We start from the raw sequence: 15,834 nt of genomic DNA, 5'->3' as shown, positions 1-15,834 counted from the left end.
TTAGATGCCAATTCTCCCAGTTTGGAGAGATCCTTGGAGCTCTTCACAATCCTTTTTTCTGTTTAACCACCTTAAATAATTTGGTGTCATTGGTGTCAACTTGGCCACTTCACTGCTCACTCCTAATTCCAGATGATTTATGAATAGGTTGAAAAGCATTGGTCCTAATACAGATCCCTGCGGGACCCCACTATTTACTTCCCTCCATTGGGAGAGATTACCATTTATTCGTATCTCTGCTTTCTGTTCTTTAACCAGTTACTGATCCATAAGAGGACCTGTCCTCTTATGATATTTGTTGGGCGGCTACATGGGCTTCTTCCTCCATGTTCATACGCCACTATAAAATTGATAAGTATGCTTCATCTGAAGCATCATTTGAGTGTAGCAGTATATGCGGTTGACCCATCCATGAAAAGACATCCCTTTCGGACATCCCTTCTTGCCTGCTTCACTCCCTTGCTGACCGAGGACGGAAAATTGGACTTACTGTGAAGTGGTGTTCTGGTTGGTGAGTTTGTTTGTTTGTTTATTTAGTTACAATATTTATATATTGCTGCATTTCTAGAACAAATTTTGGCGTGGTGAACACAAGAGATAAAACAGTAAAAGGATAAAAACATTAAAACACCAGATTAAAATTATGCTATTTATAAAAACAGAATACCAATAAAAACCGTGACTGGTCAATTATGGAATGCCTCCTGGAACAGTGCTGTTTTCAGGAGGCGCCAGAAATAGCACAGTGTTGGTGCCTGCCTGACTTCCAGGGGCAGGGAATTCCAAAGAAAGTGGGCCACCACACTGCAGGCTCTTCTGCTGGTGGACTCCAGTTGGGCCATAGGCCCATGTGGAACTGTAGCAGCCATATCGGGGGTCAGACTAAGTAGCCTCATGCTTCATGTTCTTGCTGAGCTCTTGCTCTCTGAAATATATGTTTGTAAGCTGACAAGACACAGGAATTTCTTACCTTGTCAACAAAGGCTAAGGTCATAGAATTGTATATCATGTTCTCTGCTTATCATGGCTACCCTATAACCCATTTCTTGTATTATAAACAATGGTGCTAGGAGAAGAAATGTTAAGGACTGCAACCCCACACGGGAGGGAGAGGAGCCGTTTCCTATGTGTCATAATGTCTATAAAAACAATTTGCTGATGTAAATCGGGGCTTTTGGCTCTTTGGAAGTGATTCCAGCCTTAAGCCTGCGCGTTAAATAAAGAAACACTTTTTCCTTCACTCCGTGGTCTCTCTGACTCTGAGTTCTGCAACAGAACCACTAGGAGCAAGCCCTCCAATGACCTCATTGACCAAGTAGGTTGGTAAGGGAGAAGGCTCTCTTTCAGGTATCCTGGTCCCAAGTTGTTTAGGGCTTTGTACGCTAGTACTAAAACCTTAAGCCTTGCCTGGTGTAAATAGGCAACCAGTGCAGTTCCCTCAGCAAAGGAGTGACATGCTGAAAAGGGGCCGCTTCTGACAAGAGCCAAGCTGCTGTGTTCTGCACTAGCTCCAGCTTCCGGAGCGGCCGTAAGGGCAGCCCCACATAGAGTGCATTGCAGTAATCCAGTCTTGAGGTTACTAGTGCCTGTAACCACTATGGCCAAACTATCCTGTCCAAAGCTGGTAAAAGGCACTCTGAGCTGTCATGGCCACTTGGGCCTCCAGCGACAGTGATCTAGGAATATCCCAGACTACAAACCTGATCTTTCAGAGGGAGTGCAACCCCATCCACAACAAGCAATGAGCCTATCTCCCTAACTTGGGAAGCACTCACCCACAGGGCTTCCATTTTGCCAGGATTCAGTTTCAGTTTATTGGCCCTCATTCAGCCAATGAGTTCAGGCACTGGTCCAAGACTTGCACAGCCTCTCCTGATTCAGATGTCACAGGGAGATATTGCTGTGTGTCATCAGCATAATGATGGCAGTTGGCTCCAGATCCCCTAACGACCGCTCCCAGCAGCTTCATATAGATGTTAAATAACATTGGGAACAAGATGGTACCCTGCGGAACTCCATAGCTCAATTGCCAAGGGGCCGAGGAATAGTCACCCAATATTACTCTCTGAAATCGGCCCCGCAGGTAGGATCAGAACCACTGTAACACGGTGCTTCTGATACCCATCCCACGGAGTCGATCCAGGAGGATACCATGGTTGATGGTATCAAAAACCGATGGGAGATCGAGCAGAATTGACAGGGTTGCACTCCCCCTGTCCCCCTCTCGATAAAGGTCATCCATCATGGCGACCAAGGCTGATTCAGTCCTGTAACCAGGACAAAACCCAGATTGAAATGGGTCTAGATAATCAGTATCCTCCAAGAGTGCCTGCAGTTCTGCCACTACATTCTCCAGAACCTTTCCTAAGAAAGGGTATTTGCAACTGGGCAGTAGTTGTCTAATACCATTGGGTCCAGAGTGGGCTTCTTCAGGAGTGGTTGCACTACTGCTTCCATAAGGATAGCAGAGACCACCCCTTCCTGAAGGGAAGCATTCACCACACCCTAGATCCACCCAATCATACCCACTTGGCTAGCTTTTATTAGCCAGGAGGGGCAATAATTGTTATTCATACAATGTTGGTTACAGGGAGTGCATTCGATTTTGCATGGTGCCCCATAGTTAGTTAGGGACTTTGCTGGACAGTCCTCTCATTTTTCTCTCTCCTTCAAAGTTGTTCGTTAATTTTTTCAGTTAGACTAGTTTTTTCCTAAGCTGAGGCAAGCCTGACAACTGAGAGAGGTTCCTCTCCTTCCGGGTGGCAAGAAGTCTGCTTGATTGGCTCTGCCTTCCATGGAGGTGGGAGACAACCCTTTCCTGTCTGCTCCATCCCTCGCTGACCAGAACACCACTTCATAGTAAGTCCAGTTTTCTGTTCCCATTAAGCTTCTTGGGGTAGAGGCTTGTCTTTTTGCTAAAGGTACTTTTAAAAGTTGATAGCACTGTATAAACGTAGTTGTTATATGCAAGGTAATGAGCCCTAGATTGCTTGTTTGCAACCATATGCCTTTAAGCAGAAATTAATACTGTCTTATTCTATTTACTTCCTACTTCTGGTTTTTATTGTCAGATTCATGACTACAAGGAAGGAACTCCTGAAGAGAAGATTTATTATATTGAATTATGGGATGTTGGTGGCTCTGTGGGCAGTGCTAGTAGCATGAAAAGCACACGTGTCATGTTCTACAACTCAGTTAATGGTAATATATGCATGTTGTAAGATATGTTTCTTTTACTTCCACTCTGCAGAACATTTGTTGATTTGGTTCATGCGTGCCATGCTTCAGAAATGTTGCAAAAGAAGAGTTTCTGATGCTAAACAAGAGTTCCTTAATAGGCTGAATTTAGATATGATCCCTCCTTCTCCTTTTCAAGATACTATATACTTGCCAACTCTGATAAATTTCTTTATCATATTTTCTGAGTGTAACAGATTAGATTTATGGATTTATCAACTCTCTGCCTTAGTGTATATGTGTGATGATGCCATCCATGTGTGTGTGCACACAAAGAGAGAGAGAGAGAGAGAGATGCAAGAGTGTGAAAGTTCCTCCAGGGTATAAGGCCATTCAGAGCCTCTAGCTCATTTATCATTTGTGTCCATGGAATTGTAGATTTGGAAAGAACCAGTCCCAAGACTGTACCTCAAACATTTCCATCATATACCTCTCCAACCTTTGTTTGCATGCCTCCACCTCTAGAGCCAGTGGCATATTTTAAAAACCATATTGGGAATAAAATTGTGCGCCCATCCATTTGTGAAGGATGACACAATAGTTTTGTGCAGTTCCATATATAAATCTAATAATGTCCACATTTCAGATGCTACCTGATGGAGTAGGTAATAGTTTCTTTCTTGGTTTGATAGCCTTTACAACTAATACTTAAAGTACATCAGAGTGACAGATGTTTGGTTTATGGGATTTACTACTACTTTTTTTTGCCAGATCCTCGAGATCTAGCAGCCACAGCTAGTTGCAAAATGGTGGCTTGGGGGCAGAGCCCACTGCAAAATGGTGGCTTGGGCGCAGAGCCAGTTGCAATTACCTGCTGCATCCCATCATGAGCCATACACTGGGAAGACCTGCCTGCATTGATAAACAATTTACATCTGAGGTACTACAGATCAAAGATTCTAACAGTAAACCCTAAAAATACTACTGAAAGATCTGGTTACAACAATCAATTTTTAAATATTGTTTTAGTGCAAAAAAAATTGAACTTGTTTAAGTCCCCATCCATGTCTGTCTGTCCCTCTCTCTCTCTTGCTTGCAGGCACACACACTATTATAATATCCGCCCTCCCTACACTGATTAGTCCAAGGGAAGGCATACAGTATAGTTACTAGTAAAAAAAAAAGAATAAAACCAAAGTTAATGTAGATGTAGAATTCTTGCACTGCATTTTATCTACACATTTTGAGTAATTTGAGTTATAGTTGTTGATAGCCAGTCTCAAGCAGGAGGGCAAATGTTCATTTGTGAGACTGGCATACTACTTTTTGTGATAGGAATTAAACTGTGTTTCAAGATGTGTCTTTTGTGCAGAACTGCACTGAAACAGCGGATCATATCATTCACCAAGGCTGTTTCTGTCCCATGCCCAGGCCTGAAGAAATAGATCCAGATTAATCGATTCTTCCAAGTGTGCCTACAACTGCAATGCCACCACCCGCTCAATCACCTTGCCCCAAAAGAGCAGATTCGAGACTGGGAGAAAGTTGTTCAAGTCTTGGGAATCCAAGGAGGGCTTCTTTAACAGTGGTCTTATCACCATCCCTCCCTGAGGGAGGCATTCACCACTGCTTTGATCCCCTCCCTAAGTCTCTCCCTTCAGCTCATAATGAGCCAAGATGGGCAAGGATCGAGTAAGCAGGAGGTCGGCCTTAAAGGTGAAAGAACCTGGTCCACTTCCTCAGAAGGAAGAAGCTGGAACTGATCCCACACAACCAGTCTGCCACTGGCCACCCCTCGTTCACTAACTGTATCCACAGCGCATGGAACAGCACTCCTGATCCAGTTGATTTTATCTGCAAAGTGCTTTGCAAACTCATCACAGGGGATCTTAGAATGCTCCATTAGTTCCGGAATGACTGGACCGACCAGGTTCCGGACCACTTGGAACAGCCTCCTGGGACAGCACTCTGCGGATGCAATAGAGGCAGCATAAAAATTATTTTTTGCTGCTCTTATCGCCACGTGGTAGGCTGAAACTACAGCTCTAACCCATGTCCGATTGTCTTCGGAGTGGGATTTCTGCCACCGGCGCTCTAGCTGTCTCACCTCCTGCTTCAGAGCTTGCAACCGTAGGGTGAGCCATGGTGCAGTCTGAGCTTTGTTCAGGGGGAGAGGGCATTTCGGAGCCACTCGGTCTAATGCCCCAGTGATTGCAGCATTCCACCAGGGTCTCGACCAAGCGGCCGTTTGCATGCTCCAAAGAATCCCCAAGCGCAGCAGTCAGGAATCCATTTGGATCCAAAAGACGGCTGGGGTGGACCATCTTAATGGGTCCTCCACTCCTGCAGAGGAGTTGTGGAACCAAGAAGTCCAACCCCACCAGGTAGTGATGTTTTGCAATTTCTCTGAGCATTGCATGGTCTGCCCTTGGGGCGAATTTGCTGGGACGTCCACTCCTGGGAAGATTGGCAACTGTCTTGAATGTTTTCCACTTGTGAATAATCTTCCTCGCTGTAGAATGATGGACTTAAAATTGTTTGGAAATGGCCTTACAACCCTTCCCAGATTGATGGGCAGCAACTATTGCTTCTCTAAGATAATTGCTGATGTTTTTACTCTTTAGCATTGTGTCAACACACACCTGAATGCTCAAGACCAGCACACTCCTGAGACTTCGGCTTTTATAGAGGTAGTCACACTTGCTGATGATCAAGGGCATTTGTTTAGCAGCACCTGGCTGCTACTTAGCCTCTTCATACCTATGGAAGCAGTAAGGGTGTACTTAGTTTTTCACATATGGTTTCTCCATTTTGGCTTTATTTCTGTAAAATAAATAATGACACGGTGTACTATGTCATGTTTTGTTGTTCATCTGAGGTTGTATTTACCTAATTTTAAGACCTGCTAAGGACCAGATGATTTTTATTATGTCCTGATACGTAAAACCATAAAACTCAAAGAGGGTGTACTTTCTTTTTCACATGACTGTAGATTCTTATGCAGCTTAAACACAGAAGGTACACAGAAGCCCTTGGGCATACAAAGTATCTTTGGATCCTGGCTATAAGGCTTAACTACAAGTAGTTTAGGCAAAAATAGATGAGTTTTTTGTCAGGAGAAAAATATGTCTGCAAGAGCAGTTTACTGATTTTAATTACTGTAACTGGAGGGGCATGTGAGCAAGAAGAAAGATGTGGGTTGTGTGAGCTCCTCAACAATAAACAAGAAAACAACTAAAAAATTGGATTTCTAAATCTAAACTTATCACAAATACTGGGCTTAAAAAGCAAACTGGCAAGTACAGCTGAACTTAGAGGAAAAACATTACTGGAGTTCTTTAAAATTAAAGTTAAAGAAGCGGGCCTACCAGAAGAAGAAATCAAACAACCTTGCAAGATGGCTCTCTGCCAGCAGAAAACTACAAATGGATCCCCAGCAGAGGAACCACTAGAATGGAGAGCTGAACTGGCTTCCCAGTTTACCAAGTTTAAAGAAGAAATGTTCTTCTTTAAAGAACATTCTGCCATGTCGTAAACTGCTGTTAGAAAATCCCCTTGGTTTCAAAAATGCTTTGTGCATGGGGTGGGCTGAATTGGGGTGCTATTTGAGAAATAGAAGTCTAAAGCTGCCTTGGGTTTGCAGAATTAATTATATGATTTTGGGGGGACTGACCTATTTCGAACCTGCTATGTCTTTCAGTATGTTTTTGGTAATGTTAAGAAGTCATTTTATTTATGAATGACCTTTTATTTATCCAGGCATAATTTTAGTACACGACTTAACAAACAAGAAGTCCTCCCAGAACTTGTATCGATGGTCTTTGGAGGTTCTCAACAGAGATGTGACTCCATCTGGAGTCTTGGTGACAAATGGGTGAGTGTGCAAAGTATCCAGTTGAGCTTGACCTCTCTGGTACCCCTTTTACCTTTTATTGTCAGGTACATTAAAAATAAGATGGCGGGATGAGAAGTTGTAAGATTGTGGAAAGGGAGAAATGTGTGTTATCACTGAGTACAGGTCTGTCTGCCATTGTGTCTATATACTGTTAAAGAGCAAATCCTCCACCTCCCATATGCTAGTAAACAACTAGCAAAATTGTTGTTTGTTAAACTCTCAGATGAGGATTTGCTCTTAAAGGCTGGGTGAAATTCATAGCATTTGTTTCATGCATGAATAATAGCAGTGACCCATATGTGTGAGAGTAGAACTACATACAGATATATTCAATTTTACAAATAAGGGAAGGGGTGGGGCATAGATTTTGACTGGCCTTGGTGTCCAGCCAGAACTTGTGTTTACTGCCTACCATGGTCATTCCCCAGCTGGTGGCGTAGGATCTTGACTGTGACTTCTTTCAGGGGTTCCTTCAAGGCCCAGCACAAGCGCAGGGCAACCATTTTCAAACTGGGTGGGGGATTATGGGTTCATCCCTATTACACTTGAGTCTTTTTGAGGCTGCAGAGAGCAATAGGGGCTTTTGCCAGAATAGAAAATGCAACTTTTTTTGTCGACACATGAAAGAAGAGACAATGTCATTTTTATAAAACTAACTGGCCATTCTCTAAATAAGGGCCATGCAGGATTTGTGTAACTTTAGAAATTGAGGCAATTGTAAGAGTACTAAAGGGGGGCTTTTGTCTTCTGCACTTAACATAGATATTATTCCCTGTTGTGATGCAAAGTATTAATGGGTGGCTTGGTCTTGAATGGGCAGTTTAGACCCATTAGTTTTACAAAACATTTTCTCCTGGTGGGGATGAAAACTGCTAGAACTAGTTTGGACTCTCCTTGAGGGAGGGGCTCTAGGGACTGTCATGATGAGCACCTGCAGTTTAAAATTTACCATTACACTACTGCCCACTACCCTTCTATGCAGTTGGTTCCATCATCAGACTATAGTGTCATAAAGCTAAAAATCAAATCAAGTTGACCTATTGCCAGTCTTTTACGTAGACATTCAACGCTACAACAACCTGTTCTTTTTGTCTGGGTGTTTGGGCTGTGTTTGAACATTGTACATCAACACACATGACAGACGGGCACACACACACACAATTTATTTTATTTATTGATTTATTAAGTTTATTAATCGCCCATCTGGCTGGCCACCCAGCCACTCTGGGCGATGTACAACATACAATAAAACAATAAAATTCTACAATAAAAACATTTTCTAAAATACCCTAACCCACCCCAAATGCCTGCCTGAACAACCACGTTTTTAATGCACGACGGAAGCTCATTAAAGAGGGGGCATGACGGAGTTCCCTAGGGAGGGAGTTCCACAGAGTGGGGGCCACCACAGGAAAGGCCCTCTCCCTCGTCCCCACCAGTCTAGCTGTCCTGGCTGATGGGACAGAGAGAAGGCCATCCAAGGCTGATCTTGTTAAGCGGCCTGTCTGGTGTTGCTGGAGGCGCTCCTTAAGATAGGCTGGGCCGGAACCATATAGGGTTTTAAAGGTCAAAACCAACACCTTGAATTTGGCCTGGAAAACAACTGGTAACCAGTGCAACTCCTTCAGCACCAGAGTAATGTGATCATGCGAGCGGCTGCCTTTAATCAGGTGAGCCGCCCCATTCTGCACCAGCTGCAGCTTCCGAACCATCTACAAGGGTAACCCCACGTAGAGCACATTACACTATTGTAAACGAGAGGAGACCAGGAGATGTACTACCAATGGGAGCAGATGGTAGGGAAGGTAGGGGCACAGCCGCCGTATCAGATGGAATTGGTACAACACTGTCCGGCTCACAGCTGACACCTGAGCCTCCATGGACAGCTGGGAGTCTAAAACGACCCCCAGGCTGCGGACCTGGTTTTTCAAGGGTAGCCATACCGCATTCAACACCAGGTTGACATCCCCCAACCTCCTCTTGTCTCCCACCAAAAGTACCTCGGTCTTGTCAGGGTTCAGCTTCAGCTTATTCCTCCCCATCCAGCCACTCACTGTCTCCAGACATTTGGACAGGGATTCTACGGCCAACCTTGGTGAAGATTTGAATGAGAGGTAGAGCTGCGTGTCATCCGCATATTGATGACACTGCACCCCAAACCTCCTGATGATAGCCCCCAGGGGCTTCACATAGATGTTAAATAGCATCGGGGAGAGGATGGAACCCTGTGGCACCCCACAAGTGAGTGGCCACGGGTCCGAAACCTCCTCTCCCAGTGCTACCCTCTGGTACCTGCCGGAGAGGAAGGACCGGAACCACCGCAATACAGTGTCTCCAATGCCCAACCCCTCCAGGCGGTCCAGGAGGATGCCATGGTCAACGGTATCAAAAGCCGCTGAGAGGTCGAGGAGAACAAGGAAGGAGCATTCACCCCTATCCAGAGCCCTCCTCATATCATCCACCAAGCTGACCAAGGCCGTTTCTGTCCCATGCCCAGGCCTGAAGCCCGACTGAAATGGGTCTACATAATCAGTTTCTTCCAAGTGTGCCTTCAACTGCATCGCCACCATCCGCTCAATCACCTTGCCCAAAAATGGCAGATTTGAGACTGGGCGAAAGTTGTTCAGAACTTGAGGATCCAAGGAGGGCTTCTTTAAGAGCGGTCTTATCACTGCCTCCTTGAGGGCTGATGGCATCACTCCCTCCTCAAGGGAGGCGTTCACCACCGCCTTGATCCCCTCACCCAGTCTCTCTCTGCAGCTCATAGTGAGCCAAGATGGGCAAGGATCAAGTAAGCAGGTGGTCGGCCTTACAGATGAAAGCACCTTGTCCACTTCATCAGGAGGAAGAAGCTGGAACCGATCCCACAAAACTGGTTTGCCACAGGCCGCCTCTTGCTCACTAACTGTATCCACAGTGTGCAGAGTAACACACCTAATCTGATCAATTTTATCTGCAAAGTGCCTTGCCAAAGCCTCACAGGAGGCCTTAGAATGCTCCAGTGGTTCAGGAGCCACAGGACCGACCAGGCTGCGGACCACTTGGAACAGCCTCCTGGGGCAGCACTCTGCAGACGCGATGGAGGCAGCATAATATTCCTTTTTTGCTGCCTTCACCGCCACGTGATAGGCTGAAGATACAGCTCTAGCCCGTGTCTGATCGTCTTTGGAGCAAGACTTCCGCCACCGGCGCTCTCGCCGTCTCACCTCCTGTTTCAGAGCTCGTAACCGCGGATTGAACCATGGTGCAGTCCGAGCCCTGTTCAGGGGGAGAGGGCGTTTCGGAGCCACCCGATCTAATGCCCCAGTGATTGTGGCATTCCAGCCACCCACCAGGGTCTCGACCGAGTGGCCGTTGGCATGCCCCAGAGAATCCCCAAGCGCGTTCAGGAATCCATTTGGATCCATAAGACGCCTGGGGCGGACCATTTTAATGGGTCCTCCACCCCTGCGGAGGGGTTGTGGAACCGAGAAGTCCAACGTCACCAGATAGTGATCTGACCATGACAAGGGGGTGGTGGAGATACCCCCGACTTCCAGATCACTCCCCGCTTCTCCAGAAACAAACACAAGGTCTAGTGCATGACCGGCTACATGGGTGGGCCCAGTTAGAATATGGTGCAGCTCCCAGGAGGCCATGGTCTCCATGAAGTCCCGAGGTGCTCCTGTGAGGATGGCCTCCGAATGTACGTTGAAGTCCCCCAACACCAGTAAGTTAGGGGACTGTACACGCACATCAGAGACCACCTCAAGCACCTCGGCCAGGGAGTCAGTCGTGCAGCGGGGTGGACGGTACACGAGCAGAATCCCCAGACTGCCCTTCGGGCCCAACCTCCAGTACATGCACTCAGCAACCTTGGTCTCCCGGAGAGGGGATCTGGTGAAGACCAAGGACTCTCGGTAGATAACAGCCACTCCCCCTCCCCGATCCCCAGCCCTCGGCTGCTGTGCATACAAAAATCCAGCTGGACACATGGCTGCAAGGGTTGGAGCAGCAGCCTCGGCCAGCCAGGTCTCCGTAATACATGCCAGGTCTGCACCCTCATCCAGGATCATGTCATGGATGAGGGAGGTTTTCTGGGTAACAGACCTGGCATTGCAGAGCAGCAAACGAAGGCCAGAAGATGGGGTCACGCCTCCCCCAGCCATCCTTTGGCTCTGGACAGGCCCGGAGCAGGGGACAGATACTACACATCTCTCCCTTGTTCCCCTTACCTGGCATGGCCTGCCCCTAGCGCTCCGCCAGCGCCTGCCGCCCAGCCTCGGTATGTTCTGGCCCCCAACACTCCCCCCACTGCCTCCATCAGGTGGACACATGCGCCCTCGCTCCCGCCTATCAGGCAGGCTACCCACCCCTAAAAACACAACAAAATCCCCCCCAACAAAGTAAAACAAACAAACAAAACAATTAAAATCCCCTTAAAAATGCCAGGCAGGAGTCCATAGGGAAGGCCTCATGGCAGTGGCGGCGGTGGCAGCAGCCATATAACAATCAATTATAGAAAATTTTACCCTGGCATGAGTCCAGCTGAATTTGGAATCTGCAAAATGAGCAGTATCAGCCAGGCTGAAACCTCAGTCCAATCTGTATCCAATCCAACCCCCTCTTTATTTTCGACATGTGATCACTCCTAATATCCACAACTTTAAATGCTTGCCAGTGCATTTTGGATAATATGACTTTTTCTGAGGAGAAGTTTTAAAACTGAACCATGTTACACATAACGAACAATGTTCACTGTTTCATAATAACATTGCCTATAAATTATACTTTGTGTGGTATTTGTTCTCGCTTCAGTATTGTATTTCTTACCATGAGACATGGAAATTGTTATCTGCATTACATTTAACCTACCTGGTTTTAAAATAAAGTTCTTTGTACTTTAAAATTTTCTCTTATATCTTATGCATTTTGGAGATTTTCTTGGAAAGTGTTGCAGACATCTTAAAGTTGTTAATAATTAGAATGATCATAGACATGGAATAAAGACATGGATATTTTCGTGTCCTCCCCTACCATGGACAGGCTAGGCTGTCTTAGTAGATAAATTCTCACATACAAAATTCCCTTATTCATTCTACAGAATGTCTTTTATCTAATCTGAGGGGATCTGTTGCTGCTAACCATCTCTCCCTACTCCTGTCACCTTCCTCAATGTCTTTTTAGGAGTAAAATGTGTTCCTAAATGTTTCTGCCTTTTGTCTTTAATCACCACCATGCCCCCTATCTGTTCCTTCCTTTTCCTCCTTAGTTAGGGATTTTACGATTTTTCATCTATGCCATTTTTATAGTGCTTTGAAGCACTGAAAGTGTCAAAAAAAGGGTCAGACTTTTTTTATAATTTGGGAGGGGGCAGCGGGGGCTGCATGCAGCCTGCATGTTGCCCACCCTTGCTTTAAAAGCTAGTACATTTATTATTGCATAAACTTCCATGGACTAGAGCCCACTTCATCGGATGCAGTCAGATACTGTTGGGACTGAAATCACTGGTTATCCAGTGAACTGCACAGCTGAGTATCCACTAACAGCAATCGTCTATCCACTATTATGATCTTCTGTATTATTAGCCTGACTTTCTTCTCATGTGCTAGTCTATTTATTTTTATACTTCCTAAATATTTTCTGCTAGTTCCAGGGGGAAAAAGCCCTTGTATACACTTCAGTACACTATTTCCAAGTGCTTCCCTCCAATTAATGTCAACATCATTGGTGATCTGTAGAAAATGTTGTTTTCTGATACACATGTCCTCCTTTTGCCACATAGGGACTATGATCGTGAGCAGTTTGCTGATAACCAGATTCCGCTGCTTGTTATAGGGACGAAACTGGACCAGATCTCAGAGATGAAGCGCAATGATGTCTTGACCAGAACTGCTTTCCTTGCTGAGGATTTCAGTGCAGAAGAAATTAATCTGGTTTGTACTTGTACTTTATTTTGTCAGTTTGGGTTAAGTTTGCTTTATTGGGCATAAACACCTTTTTTCAAGAGGAAAAAAAAAGCAGAGCAGTAGACGTAAAGGGCATGGATCTGTGCATAATGGTCCCCACCTGCTCAGTACTTGTTGAGCAGGGAGGTTCCTGCACATTCAGGATCCCTGTGTTATCAAAGTTCCTGATCATTCAAGTGAATGCAAGTAGAAACCCTCTTCAGACTTCCCTAGTGAATGCAGAAAGGTGAGGAACTAGGCAAGGTACTCTTTTCAGGCATAACACCTGAACAGGGCTAGAGAGAGTAAGATAAATCCTGTTGCAAACTGCATTATTCCTATTCACAGCACTGATATGGGGGGAAAAGGTGTGCACCCCACCAAGAAGCAGGGATTCTCTAGGAGTTGCTCCACAGATGTGAGACAAAACAAATCTGACCTTGAAGAAAAATCCAGTGTGCACAAATGTCAAGCTATGTTCTTCAGAGGCTTTCACACAGAGTTAAGCCACACTAAAGGACTCATCACACAAGTCAAAAACTGTGTGTATGCCATAAATACCAGTAATCCAATAAAACACCAATAGAGCCTTGGAAATACAAACAACAGATTTTAAGCATATGTTTAAAAAACGAAACTCCCTTTAGCTTTTGTCACTAATGTGATTCAGAAAGGCCACTCGTAACTTTTTTTGCAGCTAGCGGGAACAGAGCTACTTTGTAACTGACAATTTTGTCTATGTCCGCCAGCAGCCATCTGATCATCGGATAGGCCTTCTAGAGAGGTCTGAAAAGGGAGAATGAACTTAGCCCTAGGTGAATTATATAACGGACAATATAATGCACTACATCTTTGATTTGGCCTAATCAACATACACAGAAACGATCTTTTGCCAGCTTATTAGAAAATCTGCCAGCCAGGTATTCAGTGGGCATCAGTTGAAATCTGAGCTTGCCTTACAGGGAAGAAGGTTAGTTCCCACAGATAGGTGGCCCTTTTATGGTCTAGCTTGATTTTGGCATACCAAATAGCAGACTTACAAGTCTTTATGTATTCAGAATCTCTCTTATTATCTTCAACAAAGATTATGTCCCGGATCTTACCAGCAGATGCATATTGCATCATCATATAGCTCCGCATCAACTATCTGCATGATTGTACCCAAACTTCTCTATTCTGTAGATTGAAGAAGCACAGTTTTGCTAAATAATAATCTGGCACCAATAATAGCTTTTTCCAATACAATATGACAGATTTGTGTATGCATGCTTTTAAAGAGGGAAGACCTAGTTCACTCCTTAATATCGCACTGGGTGTACTATGTGCTACTGCCAAAAGCAGATGCAAGAACTTATTTTGGGTTACATCAAGTTAATCTCTGCAATGACTACCCCAAATTGCTGCTCCATATAGAAGGTGGGATACAATCCTGGCGGTGTAGACTTTTAGCGTTGGTTCTACTAAGCGGTGGCCCTCAGTATGATAAAGGTTCTTTATGGGCCCCAATGAGTGGGTGGCTGAAGATGTAATTGCCTTGAAGTGGGTATGCCATAGGATATTTTCAGCAAAATGAAGACCCAAATATTTAAATGAGCAACATTGTTCTATCTTGTGTCCGTCCAGAGCCCATTTATGCTGCTAATGCCTCTTGGCAAACACAACCACTTTAGTCTTACTATAATTAATAAATAGGCCTTCTTGTTTACAATAAGTTCCAAATTTGGTAAGCAGTCTTCTCATGCCCATTTGTGTCAAGGAAATGAGGGCCATATCATCTGCTTAAAGCAGTATTGGGATCTCTTGTTTCCCAACAGCGGGGCGGGGGGGAGGGAGGAGGGGGAGAGGAGTTCCTGAGTTATATCATTGATATAAAGATTAAATAAAAGTGGTGCCAAGATACAACCCTGTTTAACACCCCTTGCTGTGGGAATAGGGTCTGAAAAGGCACTCACCATACCAATTTGAATTTTGACATCAGTATTGGAATAAAGCTGCTGCATAAGAAATAGCAGGCATTTATCTGGTGAACTGGCATCTAATTTTTCCCATAAGCGCTGTCGATGTATAGAATCAAAAGCAGATGATAAATCTTCAAATGCAATATATAACTTTTTTCATGACCCGTTTACATATATTTGGATGAGGTAATTCAAGACAAAAGCACTGATCAATTGTACTATGCCCCTTGTGAAAGCCAGCCTGCACTGGGGATAAAATCTGCTGCTCTTCCACCCATTGTTCCAATTTATCTAGAAGGTGTCGTGCATATAGCAGGAACATCAAGGAGGCTTACTGAGCGATAATTTTGAGGATCCCAACAATCACCTTTCTTATAAATTGGAACTATGATACTAGATGTCCAGCCAGCTGGCAATATTGCAGTTGTATTAATTTATGTAAACAGTGTTGCCAGGATTGGCACCCACCACTCTGGATCCATACAAAATATTTCAGGTGGCAGCATATCCCATCCAGGGGCTTTACCTAAAGTGAGTCTTCCTATGAAACTTTTTACTTCTGCTTCACTAACGGGGCCACATAGGTAGCACTTCTAGAACTGACTTATCTATTGTTTAGATAACAATTATTTCTCCTTACTTGACCTCCTTGCTTGACCTTCTTGGGAGTTACCTTTATACATATTTCCAAAATACAAAACCCATTTTGCCATTGGTATTTGGCCCTCCACCACTGGTTAAATTTGTTTAAGACCACATGCTATGAGATCCCAGAAATATTTTTTATTCTTACTAATAATGGCTTGCCCAAGATCTTTCCAAAATTTATTAGCATGACTTTCCTTTTTCCCTCTTAAGGGATCTTTATATGCACGTT

General features: G+C 44.7%; 1 protein-coding gene across 7 annotated transcripts in view; it reads left to right on the top strand.

Annotated features, from left to right (window-relative positions):
- The window catches only part of RABL3 (RAB, member of RAS oncogene family like 3), a 48,699-nt gene that overhangs the window by 8,960 nt on the left and 23,905 nt on the right, over nt 1-15,834 (top strand). For all 7 annotated transcript variants that reach the window (XR_014787916.1, XR_014787918.1, XR_014787919.1 and 4 more), the window contains exons 3-5: nt 3,072-3,201; nt 6,937-7,051; nt 12,837-12,987. Coding sequence is in view for 2 of the 7 variants with exons in the window: in XM_084835376.1 (XP_084691502.1) it covers nt 3,072-3,201; nt 6,937-7,051; nt 12,837-12,987 (396 nt within the window). In the remaining 5 variants the exon portion in view is untranslated. The remainder of the gene's footprint in view (nt 1-3,071; nt 3,202-6,936; nt 7,052-12,836; nt 12,988-15,834) is intronic.

This window comes from Heloderma suspectum, chromosome 2, assembly GCF_057233095.1.
Source record: "Heloderma suspectum isolate Gila_16-S chromosome 2, 16-S_ref, whole genome shotgun sequence".
Taxonomy (NCBI): domain Eukaryota; kingdom Metazoa; phylum Chordata; class Lepidosauria; order Squamata; family Helodermatidae; genus Heloderma; species Heloderma suspectum.
This window is presented reverse-complemented; position numbering and strand designations above follow the sequence as displayed.